The sequence below is a fragment of the Loa loa genome (genome assembly GCF_000183805.2).
Source record: "Loa loa unplaced genomic scaffold supercont3.209, whole genome shotgun sequence".
Taxonomy (NCBI): Eukaryota; Metazoa; Nematoda; class Chromadorea; order Rhabditida; family Onchocercidae; genus Loa; species Loa loa.
Genome location: NW_018108389.1, coordinates 53594 through 68873, shown reverse-complemented (window position 1 = coordinate 68873; position 15280 = coordinate 53594). Strand labels below are relative to the sequence as shown.

Here is a 15280-nt window from a genome sequence, read left to right as displayed (position 1 = left end):
GTTGTAAGAAAAAAANAAAAAAAAAAAAAACGACACACATATACATGATAGGAGTTGTATTTTTGTAATAAATCCGCTTACCGGTGGGGAAGGGGTGAATTAACAAATTTATTAAATCTCTCCATTTTTTCTTCTTTCAAATATTTTACAATTTAGTACAATTTAGAAAAAAAATCAATATCCTTTTTAATTGCTAAGCGAAATCCTCCACTCATCATACTGAGGCACTCGTCATATTGAGAAATGTGATCCTTCTGGTGGAAGTACTATGTTTCTCAATTAATAAGGAAATAGTGCAGAGTGCGATGACCAGCTGTGCTGTTTTTTTCATCCAGAAATTTTTTATTTCCATTAAAGCCCCTCTTTATGAGTGGTTTCTATAATATTTGATTGGGTTTGCTGAAATGCTTATGACTTTAATTTCACTTCTAGACTATAGATTTACCATTTATGAAAAATGAAAAAAAAAAGAAGGAAACGCTACGGAAAAGCCGAGATCCTTCTCTGTTGCCTGAAATGAAAGCATCCTCTGGTATATCTGAGAATAAATTATATTTTTCGGTATATTTATGACAGGATGCTTCTGAGATTCGATTGTTTATTGGTAAGGAAATTTTTAGGTCAAGGGGTTCAATGGGTTGCATTCGTGAACGACAGTTTTCAACGGATTCTGTGAGTTCAAGAGGTGCGCCCCATATCGATGATGCCGTCTTTGATCTATATAGGAATCCGGAATCCGAAACGTTGTCATCATCTGGTTTATTGAAGGTTTCTCTTTTTTGAAGGTTTCTCATGAACAGCTACAACATTCAAAAACTGGAAAGATTGAGAAAATAAAACCTCAAAAATTTCCCGGCCACTTTCCCAAAACAAATGATTTTTGTGTAAAATTCATCTATTTTATCATAAAAATTGTTTATTCACTGAAGAATGTATTTTGTGAAAGCAGTGCAAAAATTGATTTCTGTGTTAACTCCATTTTTTTTTTCAAAAAGTTTTTTATGTTTCCTGCATTTTCAAAAATATTGTGCTCAGTGAAAGATAAATTAAGTTGGTGAAGTTTGCTGAAAGTGGAAATATATTATTAACTTTTCTGATGGGATTTATTTACAAATTCTTATTTTCAATCGGAATATGCATCGATTTTTTTCGGATAAAATAACTTAATTGTATGATGGTTAAGGTCCTGATCTAATATCTGTTCCAGAAGTGTTGCAATCAGATCGTGGTGTAGTAATCATGCTGTTTCCCATTATTATTGCAGTGAACAATTAACGTAGTTTGAAAAGTTAAAATTTCAAGCCATCATTGTACCAACGAAGTGATAAATTAATCAGTGTACAAATAGCGGTTTTTTAAATAATTTTTCTGTCTTTCATTTTCAGTTACTTTACGAAACTGGAATTAGACGTGATGATCCACGTTTAGCCAACTTTTTACATGCAATACGACACGACGAACGACGGCAGTCTGTTTCAGATTTAGCATCTACTGAAGTGATTAACGAAAATCTGGATCGAGAAACTTTCAAAAGGTTGCTTTTTGATTAAAGATTTACAAATTGGATGGTTAATCGTCAACAGAACTAACTTCAATCATCTGTTTTCAGATACGTAAGTGATGCGATCGGAATCATTGCCAAAGCACTGAAAAAACAGCTCGTAATCCCAGATTGGCCAGCGTTCATTTCAGTTATTGGTGAAATTTTTGAATCATGCCGTGATCTCGATGATGGAAATGTGAGCTTTGCTTCCAACGCCTTCATTCTATGTTCTAAGCAAAATTCAAGATTACGCAGTCTAGTTTTGTATTATGCTGATTCAAACTCGTCGAAAAATCATTCACGTTTTATCAAATCTTAATGTACGTTTCAGATTAAAGGGAAGTTTTTTTGTCTCTTTCTTTTGATGCGTAAAACAGTTAGCAGCGATTGTTAAAAAAAGTAAATGACCCTATGGTGATCAATCAATGAATTGTACTTTGTTTACTTGATTTTGATGGAAAAATAATGTTCCGAACATCTAGTTCTCCAAAAGGAAGCCTGTAATAAGAGCTATTGGTCACTTGTTTACATTCACCACTGAAATTTTTACACATCTGTCAAAAGTTTAAATCATTTAGCTTTTCATTTAAAAAGTGAAAAAAAATTTTCTCTCAATATTAGAGCGTTCTTCTGGAAAAATATTTGTATTTACTGTCAAAATATAAGTCGTTGCAATGAACCATTGTTATTTGTGGCTTAGATTTGAGCTTTTTTTAAACATTATCATTTGATGATTTGATTGACTGATATTCTCGACTAGTCAATCCACTTTATTGTTCTCGGTTGGTTAGATATCGCAGAATTCAATTTCATTTTCATTTCTTTCGGAATGGTATTCAAAACAATGTTTTGAAGTTTCATTCGAAAAGACTTTTCCTTTTTAATCTCATTTGATGCTATTCACTACTGTCAAATAATATATTATGATTTAACCCGATTAATATTCCCAGGTAGCAACGTACATTCCACAGCTGGCTCGATCAGATCCGAAAACCTGGGCCATGTCGGTCTGTACCGTTGATGGACAACGTCGATCGTGGGGTGCTACGCAAATACCATTCTGCTTGCAGAGTGTATCAAAGCCCTTCACCTATGCTATTGCTATGGATGAACTTGGTGCAGAAGAAGTACGTTAACTACATTAACATTCCCCTTTTCAAATACTATAAAACCTCTCAAATTTTGAAATTCAATTAACAATATCAATTCGATTTACAATATGCTTGTCTCATCTCTTCTCTGTCTCGAAAGCGCGAACAGGAAAAAAAGACTTCGAATGGTTTATTTCAGATTTGATTTTCTTTTTTTTTTTAAAGGTGCATAGATATATCGGCCAAGAACCATCAGGTCGATTATTCAATGAAATTTGCTTGGATCATAATCGTAAGTGATTCCTTTCTTTTTTTCTTAGGCCATTTCGACAGACATACAGTTAACTAACCTGTATGTTGAATTTTCCAAAATTTAATATGAATACCGAATAGTTTATTTAGCAATACATCGCAGCGTGTTTAACCAATCTTTATTCTCTGTGTGAAATAGCTATACGAGATCCAAAACAAAGAAGTCTGTCAGGAAAAGTGGTTTTTAAACTACATTCTATTAATGCATGAATGCATCCATTATGTGCAACAGCTATTGAGATTTTTTAAGTCTCTTCCAGTAATTAATCAAAATTGATTTATGTCGCACTGCTAAAAATTTTAAATACTTATACATTCGTTAGTGAATGAAATCATCCATACGTATGACATTTTTTCAACCAAACAAAAGATGGCTTGGTTAAAATTAATCTTTGTTGTTATTTTATTTTTTTGTCGATGCCAAATTATGCAAATCATAAGATGCTGATATTCCTTACATTATATTAGTTTCATCGTTCTAAATAGTTTAGTTGATTGACATTAACTGCATAATTCCTTCAGATAAATAATTATGTAAAGTTCTCTTACAGTTTAAAGTTATTCCTACAGTCATGCAGTGGAAAATTTATGCCTGTAATTTGAATATAAATGAGATGAAATATTTATCTAAAGGAATTTGAACGGTTTTAGGTAGAAACATTTTTCTTTGGATGCTTCATGCTGTAGTAATTGGCATGCAATCGATTCCTGTTGTTTTCTGCTTCTAATGTTTAGCATAGAATGAGTTTTCTAATTGTGTTTTTCTAGGCAATATGATAACTAAATGGATAGAGCTGAATTACATATTTCTTTCGAGATATTGACGACTCAAAAATTCAATTATCAGTGAAAACCATTGCTGTTTCCTTCCATCTAAATATCAGATTTTCTCAATTATGCGTAAACAAAATATTTTCGAACTTTCTCTTACTTGGATTAAATTCTAAAAATAGGGGAGCACAAAGTGAAATAAATCGCATGTATATATATTAATTCAACGAATGGATCTCACAAGTTTTGGAAATGAAGGATAAAAAAAATAGAGAAAAAAGCAACTTTAGGTTAAAAAATTAAGGGAAAAGAATAATGACAAGAACAAACTTTCAGACAAGCCACATAATCCAATGATCAATGCAGGAGCCATATTAGTAGCATCGTTGATTAAACGCTCGAACTCAATTGCCGATCGTTTTGATTTTGCGTTGCAGTATTTCAAACGATTTGCTGCCGGAGGTTTCGTTGGCTTTAACAATGCCGTCTTCCTGTCTGAGCGTGAAACGGCTGATCGAAATTATGCATTGTCATACTATATGCGTGAACATAAGTGTTTCCCGCCCAAGACTAGCTTACAAGTAAGCAGTTTTCCTAGAGTACTGATTTTGTTTTAAATTTATGAAACCCTTCAAAATTTAGAATTTCTTGATGAACCGTCTGATTCGACATAATCTCATAATGTGATATCATGTGATGTAGAGAATGGAGGTTTCGGGCTTATCGATTTTCGTAGCTAGAGATTCCAATTTAAATTCGAATTTGATTTAGCGAAAGTGAAAGGAGGGATGATTGAATATTCTTCAGTTAGTGATGGCATAAATGCATAAAATCAAATCTCTCTCAGATTTAGTCAACATTTTTCCCTACAACTCCTCGTTTTAATTGAAGTTTTTGGAAATATATCGATGTATGTTATGTTCCAGTGTCGCTTCCATTCACTTCTACACCCAGATAAAATGAATGTAATTAGTTTTGCAAAGTTTATGATCGACTCACCTATAGATTGTCGTCAAGTGCTGTCATTTTTCTCAATTCGTATGAGCATTTGATCATTTGATTTTCTGGTTGATTCTTTGAAACATAACTAACCCATCTAACCGTAACAGCGTGAGATTATTTAGTACTTTTTTGCCAAAGTGAGCCGTCCAGATTTAGCCTAGTATTAATTATTCCGTAATTTCAGGATACTTTAGATTTATATTTTCAACTTTGTGCAATCGAAACCAATGTCGATACGTTAGCGGTAATGGCGGCTACATTAGCTAACGGTGGAGTATCACCATTAAGTGAGGAACGAGTTGTGTGTAATCGAGCGGTTCGTGATACATTATCATTGATGTATTCATGTGGAATGTACGATTACTCCGGGCAATTTGCTTTCAAGGTACGCTAATCCTTTTCATGGTGAAGATAATCGAAATGAAAGATGGAATAATTATTTAATAAAAAGCCACCAAATCACTCAGCCTTATCGCTATATGAATATTCTTTTTGAGGTTGGCTTACCGGCAAAAAGTGGTGTATCGGGTGATATGATCATTGTTGTACCAAATGTCATGGGCATCTGTTTATATTCGCCACCACTTGACCAACTTGGCAATACAGTTCGAGGAGTGAGATTTGCGGAACAATTCGTGGAAAAATTTAATTTTCATAATTACGACAGTCTGGTAAGTTTTGACTAATTAGGTAAATTCCCTCATAATTTGATAGTTTCTTTAGACATTTTTCATTATCGCAGTTGAGGTTTTGGGTTCAGAAAGGAAGGTAAATTCTAGATAGACGCTAACATCTGATTTAAGGTCTACTCCGAAACTCATAAAATTGATCCACGAAAAAAAATCCGGGAAGTGAAACATGAATCCGTATCGAATATGATGTATGCTGCAACTACTGGTGATATTTCTTCCATTCAAAGGTGACGTTCATATATTGTATTTGCATATCAATTATATAATTGATGAAATTTTACCGGATTTTTTTTCGCCAGTAGAATCTGAAACCAATAGAGATCTGAAAAAAAAATTTGAATTTTTCGAAAATTTCAAAAGTACAAAGTCAACAAAAATGAAATAATAGATTAGAAAAAGGAATAAAAACGAGAACGACCGAGCAGCTATGCTAATATTTAAGGTTATAGGAAGAAGTGAAAACATCACGGAGTTGGCAATCATTACTGTGGTTTTTTTTTCTTCAGATATCTTTTATTGGGTGTTAGCGTAGCCGAAAGGGATTACGATGATCGGACTGTATTACATGTTGCTGCTGCACATGGCAATGAGAATGTCCTGAAATTTTTGTTGCAGCGATGGCAAGAAAGTCCAGGTAAGGTCCATTGGGCAATACTAAAATGTGTATGCAGAATCATTCCAGTAGTGCGTCTCCTAGTATACTTAGCACACTAATTCACAAAGTTTTGAATTTTATCACTACTAACCTCTGAGGCATAGAAAATATTTTAATGGTAGCATCAAAAAGCTTTGGCTTGAAGTTTGCCTCTTTTTTGAAAATTTTGAACAGTTTAGATCCATTGGATCGATATGGACGAACACCTCTCGATGATGCCAAAGTATTTGGTCATGGCACATGTGTGGAGATTCTAGAAAAAGCTTTAGAAAAGTACACAATGAAAGCACAAGAGAAAAATGGTCCTACAGAAACACACGTGGTTCATTCGAAATACCAGAAGAATAACGCAGTGAAACTGCACCCGGCTTAAGTTATTTTCGATTAGAAATCCAGTTTCTATATCCCTGTTATCTGCACTGCTTATTCCAATGCTGAATTTCAAAAACTTTTTGTTAGAAAAAACAAAACTTCCTCACACCCTCACATTCAGATGATTCGGAGATGATTAAATCTTTGAAGGGTTCTTTTTATTTGACAAGACCAGCTTTTAAATAATGATATTACACATCTTTCTTCATCACATTCCTCATTTCCAAACTTCTCCTGTAGGAAATGAGGCGTCAAGAAAAAAAATGATATGATCATTGATTCCGGTGTATAAAATAAAAGTTTTTCAATAAAGTAATGCTGTCATTTATATGGTAAGGACACCGACTAAGAAATGAGACGAAACATGAAAATATAGCTAAATTACGTAAAAAATTGTCATAGATCATTCTTAATCTCTTGATGAATTTCTAAATAAACACAATATTTTAAGATTAATTTTGGAGTTTGTCGGAAGGTCGAATGTTTAATAATTATGCATTATGTAAATGTATATTAACAGTAAAAACGGAGGAAAAAATTATCCTTGCATTATTTTCTCTCTTTTCCATTTTTCCAAACTTATCTAAAAGTAATTGCATAAAAGACCTATAAATGGCTTTATGGAAGACAAAATAATAGCAACAGTTTTTTTTAGAATTGCTTTCAAACTGGTATTTTGAACAATGACCTTTTAGTAATCCAGAAAGATAACAGTTTCAAGCTCCACTCATAAGGCATCCTTTGAAAAAAGACAATTACCAAGTTCTGCAAGCTTTTGTATCAAAAATGTTTCTGAAATCGGTAGGAAACCAATCTAAAGCTTGGAATCTATATGGTGTTAATCATTAAGAATCACAGATCACCTGATCAATTTGTGCATTTTGACTGATCAATTTGTACATTCTGATCTTATTAAAGGGGCAGCTTCCAATTTCGAATTCAAGCAAATTAATGCATTTTCACTTTACGCAACTAAAAGAAAACACATTTGGCCATCTGTATTAAAGAAGCGAATAGAAATGAGGAGTTAGAAACAAAACATCTAATTCCAGTGAACAAAATTACAGTCAAAAAAATAGTAAAATCGCTTACAGGACGAAATCCAAAGTCAATTAACGATTACATAATACAAGACTACAAAGCTTTGAATAAAAGTTGATTGGTTTGCCTACTTTTGCTTCATAAATTTTCCTCCTGAATACTATTTGCAGTTAGTATCGTGAACTTCCATCGACATCACCTCCCGGAAAATGTGAATTAATAATGTATTTGTAAATCGATTTCTCTCCGACAACCTCGATATGACTTTCACTTTCTTCTGATGCTGCAACTTCACGTGCTTTATCCTAAAAATGCAAGAAAGTGTCGAAATTACAATCAAGAAATCAGAAACATTCAGACACAACTAACTTGTTCGCAGACCCGAACCATTCATACATAGAACTTATTATGAAAACAGCATGACGTAGTTTTTCAAACAGTTTTAAAAATACATACTATTTTATGGATAAGTATGCTTGCAGGAATCCATATAATCAGAACAACAGCTGCAATGATACCAACCAAATTGTCGCCAACGAATTTCCCTGAAAAAATCTGTTGATTCTCAAGTTACTTATACTTGCATCAATTTGTTTAGTCGTAGCTCTTTCCTGGGGGTATCCTATAAATAAGAAACTAATTGTAATGAACACAAAGAACTGTGATTAGCAATTAGCAATTCCAAAAACACATACGTTATTGTTTATTAAATAAGTTGTGTTAACAGAATTAAAATGGATAAGCGATAATACTTACAGAGGTTCGTTCCATCAAGATTTTCGATAATATTCCAAAAATGAGAAACGAAATCAGCAACTTCTTTAATGCAAACGGCCTGTACAGAAAGAATTAATCGTATATTATCTCATTTATCACGTCATATATAGTTTATAAAATGAAACAGGACCGATGGATTCTTGGAAACAAAAACACAAAAGTCCAAATCAGAAGATGATAAGACGAATATTTATCGATCGAATCAATGACTGGGTTCTGGTGAACTTACACTTATACTTTTGTATACAATTGGACAAATTTCTCAAAAATTCTAAGCGTATTCATTAATACAAAAGAATTCGAGGAGCTATTTGCTTCCATCAACTTGAAAGTAAAATAAAAAGGACAAACACTAACACGCGAACATGTGCCGTGAATACAACGAGTACCATCTTTTAAGATATACTTCGGATCATAACTGTATGGCTCACACGTCCCGTTTTCAGAACGACAGCAACGCAGGCAAGCAACTGCTTCTACAATGCTTCATGAAATCACTTTTCATACTATGTATGAAAAATGGAGTTTATGAAATCAAGGTTATTCCCACGCTCCTAATTACAATTATTACTGTAATCACAATAAAAATTGTTGGTAGTTTAGTTGGCGAGTATTGACGAGTAGTTGATTGGAGAAAACAACTGCTGATGATCTAAACACTTATTGAATTAAGTAATAATTGAGGGCACATTACATAAAACTTTTACTTTTAGAGGAATTACAAAAGCTTTTCATCTTCCAATATCTTTCATGATCGATACTTAACCACACCACTAAGACAGATATTTTATAGAGAACGATGGAACAGTTAGAAAGATTTTGCTGAGAATAATGAAAATTAGATACCATATATATACAGAAATCAATGGGTTAGTAATCTAACATCAAATATTACTAATATATAATCAGAAAGCTAACCTCTACTGCACATGCACGGTTTCTTGTTGACAGACGGTCTTTCACAGAACGTGAGACAGTGGCCCTTCAGACACTCACCATCTTCAATGCAAGGTGTACCATCTTGCACGAAGCCAGGTTCTGGACATTCACCTGAATTGCCTCTGGAAAAAAAAATCATTAATTCATTTGCATTCCTTGATCATAAAACGTCGTAACTACCAGGATCAAAAATTTATTTTTCGTAAGTGATCTTTGACTTCTCTCTCCTTTCACCTAATCCTAGTCCAAATTCCACACTGCCATAAAGGAGATTTCCATCTGAACAAAATTTTTTACTAGCAAACTAACGTGCAGTATGAGGCAAGCTTGCATTGAAATCGATTTTCATGAAGACAAATATGAGTCGATGGAAGAAATTGACAGTTACTTGAACAGCATGGACTGTTTTTCGGTGAACAGATTGCGTTCGGCTTGAGACGACAATACGATGTACAACAACTGAAAATCATTGACTTATTTCTGAAAACATGTCACGAGTAGGTAAAACACAATGTTCCAGAATGTTCCAGAGCTGAAAACATTCGAAAAACTAGTTTCTGAATATCGAATATTTAACCAAAAGCTACAAATATCCTAATAAAAATGACAGCCGAACTTTTCCATAATTTAGCATTTATGCTGATTAATTTTCTTTATGCTTAAAACTTTTTTCTTCCGCGCTAGATTCATTTTAGCTACAATAAAATACCCTTCGAACTATTTTACATCGCTAAAAATCTTGAAACCAAATGAAATTAGATCTTCAAACTATTTACTTGTCAGTAGTTCCGGAAAGCAAACCACCAACATCGCATTCTTCTGCAAAACCATTTGTATCATTTTCCACTTTACCGTTACCACAGAATGCATTCATTTCAGGTTCAAAGCAAATATTTGCTTTTCGTGACAAAACCTTTCCAATGAGACGGCGTGAACATGGCGAAAAACGCTGTTAAACGAGCCATTTATTGAAGTAAATCAATGGGAAAATTTTTTTAAACATTAAGCCTAATCCTTTATTTACCAGCTCGAAGATCCTGCTTTCAATAAAATCCCTATTTAAAACATGAAAACGGATGTGGATGCATGAAATGAAGTATGATGAAACTATAGAAAAAATTCTAATAAGCCAAAACATAATTGCAAAATTTGATAGATATAACTAAACAGCATGTTGTGGATTACCAACTAACCCGAATTTTCTAGTGTTCATTTTGATTTACATACAAGTTGTTTTTCGCTTTGTTTTTGAAATATCTGTTAACTCACGTTATTATTTTCATCATATCCGGAGACGGAAAAAGTGTTCATAACATAGGAACCACCTAAACTGTATGGTGGTGAGCATTCCACCGATAAATCGTCGTGTGTAGCACCCCAATTATGACCTAACTCTGAAAATCATAAAATCTATGAATGGCAACCGTCGAATTAATTAAAATTACAATTCTTTCCATTTGTTCATCAGAAGAACAATAATACTATTCCAGAAGCTTAAGCAGTGAAGAAAAATACTCAGATCATACGAACAACTAACAATCATTTTATTGCATGATTATTATGTTTTGTATTTATTTGCACTAAATTCCACGATATCGAGCATACATCGCATATTAACGTGATAACTTTTGCGAAAAATTCATAGAACGCTCGGTTAATAATTAAGAGAACGCTTGATTACCGTGAGCCGTTACGATATCCGCTTCACGTGATACCACCGTGCCACCATGAGTAGCTTTTGCACTTGAGAGAGCAGTATTGTAATAGACAACACCTAATTGATCCCTATTCTGAATTGTCATTATGAAATATCCATTAAGTGATAAAATGAATTCATTCTTGTTTCTCCTCCCTCTCCTTACCAACTTGCTAATTAATCTAGCTTAGAATTAGATAGGCGCTGCAAAGATAGTTTAAAATATTGCCAAAAGGCGGATTCGCAGTAGGGGATAAGTCGAACAGCTTTTTCTCTATCGAGACAGTTTTGAGGAAGAAATCACTTTTTTTTGGTTCTGCGACTATCGTTAATCAACAAAAAATTTGCTGGTATAACGAGATGGACGAGATGGAAACGAGATGGAAACCGATTTAAAATGGCCTCATTAAAAGCTAATAAAGATAAATATCACCAATCATTGTAATTTAATAAAATTAAATCCACAAAACTACGAATTTGATGCACATCATAAATGTTGGGACTGTTTAATCGCATTGAAAGAAAAAACCCAAACTTAAAATTCTTCCGAGAAAATGGGATAAAATCGACCACCTGCACTGAACATATCCCACCCGCTGCATCAAGTTCAGGTGATGAAATATAAGCTAAGCCAAGAACGCCATTCTCGAAAGACTGTGCTGTAAACAGGTGAACAAGGCAGTATTTATCAGATCCTTGGTTCCGGGAAAAATTCTGAAAATATTTCGTACGAAATTGAGACTAAATACAATGAAAACTAGGCAAATATTGTACTTCTACAATCATCAAGACATCCCCTTATTTACTACGCATTCCTTTCATTATGAGCACAGTTCATGCCAGTGTATAACGTTATATGGGTAACCCCCACAATGTTAACTATTAAATCATTTCATTTAATCTGTCTTCTTGATGCGATAATGGTAATAGTTTTGTGCTTTCCTTCATTTATGCAGCTTTAAATAATTTGATTATTCTTAAGAAAGTTTCAGAGGTACTACCTAGTAACATACCAGAAGAGAAATAATGTAATATAACTAACGTCAAGAACAGCTTTGACACTTCGTTTAGTATCGGTATTTGAATTGTAATGGTTACGTTGATTAACAGTAGGAGACGTATGAATTATCATTTCTTTTATCATGAAACCCATATTAATCAATCGTCGGCCGTCCTCATCGATGCCCCAATCAGTCGTTGTATACAATGCATTAACACGATCAATTACATTTATCTATAAGTTTACAGTATAGTTTGATATCACGTGATATCATCCCTACGTATCAATAATGAAAAATAATATGGATTAAAAGCATTCATTTGTAATTCTACATAATCGTGCGGTAAAAATTATTTAATGGCCGTACATAAAAACAAGATAGGATCAATGCGCTAGTAGTCTTTTACCACTAAGTAACTGTAAAACAAACCAAATATCGAGCAGAGAAAGCTTGGCTACCATTTCCAATCGTCCTAAAAAATCGATAATCCGCAACCACGCGTAAGGCGCACCTAAAATTCAAAGCCAAGGATAACCAAAGGGTGGAATGAAATATATATATATATACCTATCGTTGTATTCTGGACCTCGAAAAAAAACAAATTAACAAACCGGTTTTTATGCGCTGGCAATGCTGACAATCGCTTGATTCGCACTGATTGAAAAAATGATGCATTATTCGGGTTCCCAGTTAATATCGATGAACAAAATGATCCGTTACCCATCTCATAATTTAGTTTTAAATCCGAATTTCGATAAGCTAAGACTTCCCAGGGATGAGCTGTTTTCTGAAAATTTCCTAACATACAGAATACAGTGATATTGGTATCCTTGAGAACTTGAAACATTGATATTTAAGCCAAATAACTGCTGTACTTCCTAACACGATTTTTTTCTCTTTCCATTCTTGTATTTCTTAACACTTCACCTTCCAGCAGTGTATTTCCAACAAACGTACTACTGATCAAAGTTAAGCAGCGATTCAAGCGATATACCAAACCGGTCATTACAGATTAAAATTTCCATTGTCTTCAAACATATGTTACATAAATAGAAAATTGATCTTAAATGGGAAATCATCAGCGCAAAAACAAAATGGACACTTTAGATGACCATGATAAAGAACAATTACGAAAAAAAATTACGAAATGGATTTTTGCAGGCTCGAAGACGTAAATTTCCCCGTCACTTTGTACAGTGCCCAGTAACGAGCCCTCATCATTGAAGCTAATTGTTACTATTGAATCAGCAGCACCTTCAGAATACCGAAAATATGATTCAGTATAATTGACAGATAGATCAGATGGTTGAAATGCAAATAAAGCACTACTAATAGCTATTAATAGCAAACTAATCAAATTAGGCTTAGTAAATGTCAAACGAATAAAGTTATCGCTGGTAAGAATAAAAATGACATTATTCAAGTCCGGTGTCAATTTCAGAAATTAACTGGATCGAAGCGTAAAGTAAATTACAACAGGTATGAGCAACTTCTAGTAGATCAAATCCAGCACAAATTTCAAACAGTTACGCACATCAATCTAGTAATTAATATAAAATGTTTCACCATGCAAGTGACCACCGAAATGTTCATCCGGACTAACTGAGCATACTTTTTCATGCCCATATCCGTCTATTTCTCGACACTTGAAATTCGTATGAAGAATACCTCTCCTTGGTGTAAGATATATATCAAAAAAACGATTGAATGCTCTGAAATATTTATAACTTCTCCAAAAAAACTACAAAAAATAAATTTCATACACAATTATCAGTGTAACAAGCAGGACAAAAAGAAGTTCATACATTTTCCCGCAAAATTAATTTAGAAATGAAATGAAATTTTCAACAAAAACAATTCCACAACTTGCATGTTCCTTGCCAACCCCATCTGATAAGCAAACGTTTGATATACTCAAATTTGAACTAAGAAGATGCACCTAAAAATTAATCGTTGTTGTTTGTTGTACAAAACATTGTTATCCACAACGCCTCGTTTTTCGATCCGCCGATTCACTTCGATAATTTCGTAATATTTCAATCTTTCATTTAAATTCGCCTCTTTTCCGCCTTTAAAATCTTTATTTGCTACCAATGAAGGAAAGAAAATTATTCCAATATTTTGTTAATCGCATGGCTGATAATAAATATCGATAATAGCGCAAGAATTTCAACGTTATCAGTTCATCATTTAAAACATTGATCTGTCGATCGTTTAGATTTTTCTCCCTCAATCGGCGTATAAGTACTGTAATTTCAGTTTAGAAAAATAAGTAACATTACCTTCCATAAATGTTCTATTTATTAGTAAACAGACATAAAACAAGAAATGAAATGAGACGATGATTCGTCTCCAAAACGATAACATCATGAAGTGGACGCATGTGTCACCAGATCGTTTACTTTTAGCCTGAAACTAATATCCAATTAGTGGTCTAAAATGAACATTCTAAAAAATAAGCCAAAATGAGCAAGCATTCCGTAAATAAATCTTCATCAAATTCCTTCAATTTACCGAATTAGTTCAATTTCTATATGAAACAGGGAGACAGATGACTGGACAGCCGTACTCAAATTTTGCTTTAATGACAAATTGCCATGTTTAAACCTGCTTACATATGTAGCCTTGGTATTTTAAGCTAATCGAATCATTCGTTTCCCATCCAAAAGTTGATCTACTATATCATGGGTAGGAAGAAGGTACATCAGTAATTACCTGAAACTTCTATCAGTCAATCGACTGGGCCATCCTGTATCTTTTTGGCCAGCCAAAATTTCTGGATATATTTACTCAAAATCAAATGACATCTACACACACATGCACACAAAAAAACACGTGTAAAAACAAATACACATGCATATATATGCACACACACAACACAGACATACATCTGACACACACGTGACACACGCACATATATATATACGCTCACATACATGCACACATACACAAATATATACACATATGCATAGACAGACGTACACATACACATGCATGGAACACGTACACACGTACATATGAGTGCATACACATACACAGACATTCATAGATAAGAATCCCATTACGACTGTCTGCAACATACGGAAGAAATTTCAAAAAATTTTAAGAACTGTACTCGATTTCATAATCAGATAGTTGAAAAAGTACGATCTGCATAGGAGCAAATGAATAATTCTCATACATTGCAAAGAGAGGTGACAGGAAAGGATGATATCGTGGATGAGTCATCAATGAGTAATAGGAACCTTACGATAGGTCGGTCCCCTTTCTGATTACGCAAAGAGTTGGTAGAGGGGTAAATAACTGTTAGGGGATCAAAGACCATTACGATAATATTGATGATTAAGGGACAGAAAGGAGAAGGAAGAGGAATGAGGATGCAGAGTAA

General features: G+C 33.7%; 2 protein-coding genes across 3 annotated transcripts in view; one reads left to right on the top strand and one right to left on the bottom strand.

Moving 5' to 3' along the window:
- LOAG_03311 (glutaminase 2) overlaps nt 1–6907 on the top strand; it is an 11508-nt gene extending 4601 nt beyond the window's left edge. Inside the window, exons 2-12 of the mRNA XM_020446283.1 lie at nt 621–768; nt 1386–1534; nt 1610–1739; nt 2494–2670; nt 2860–2926; nt 4054–4298; nt 4904–5104; nt 5217–5390; nt 5523–5638; nt 5918–6045; nt 6246–6907. Coding sequence (XP_020303357.1) covers nt 621–768; nt 1386–1534; nt 1610–1739; nt 2494–2670; nt 2860–2926; nt 4054–4298; nt 4904–5104; nt 5217–5390; nt 5523–5638; nt 5918–6045; nt 6246–6439 — 1729 coding nt within the window. The 3' untranslated portion in view covers nt 6440–6907. The remainder of the gene's footprint in view (nt 1–620; nt 769–1385; nt 1535–1609; nt 1740–2493; nt 2671–2859; nt 2927–4053; nt 4299–4903; nt 5105–5216; nt 5391–5522; nt 5639–5917; nt 6046–6245) is intronic.
- A 199-nt stretch (nt 6908–7106) lies between these two features.
- On the bottom strand, nt 7107–14181 carry LOAG_03310 (the record flags this gene model as incomplete). 2 transcript variants are annotated; one of them, XM_020446281.1, is made up of 17 exons in its annotated part: nt 7107–7784; nt 7936–8024; nt 8236–8314; nt 8614–8732; nt 9175–9317; nt 9505–9654; nt 9972–10144; nt 10465–10589; nt 10877–10985; nt 11465–11605; nt 11934–12125; nt 12322–12403; nt 12504–12679; nt 13037–13146; nt 13459–13604; nt 13832–13961; nt 14175–14181. In XM_020446281.1, 17 exons carry the CDS (start codon nt 14179–14181, stop codon nt 7650–7652), a joined length of 2106 nt encoding a protein of 701 aa, XP_020303356.1. In that variant the 3' UTR covers nt 7107–7649. The 2 variants fall into 2 exon arrangements, with proteins under 2 accessions (XP_020303356.1, XP_020305450.1); XM_020446282.1 differs by lacking the exons at nt 7107–7784; nt 7936–8024; nt 8236–8314; nt 8614–8732 and adding an exon at nt 8825–8908.
- Nucleotides 14182–15280: the final 1099 nt, after the last annotated feature.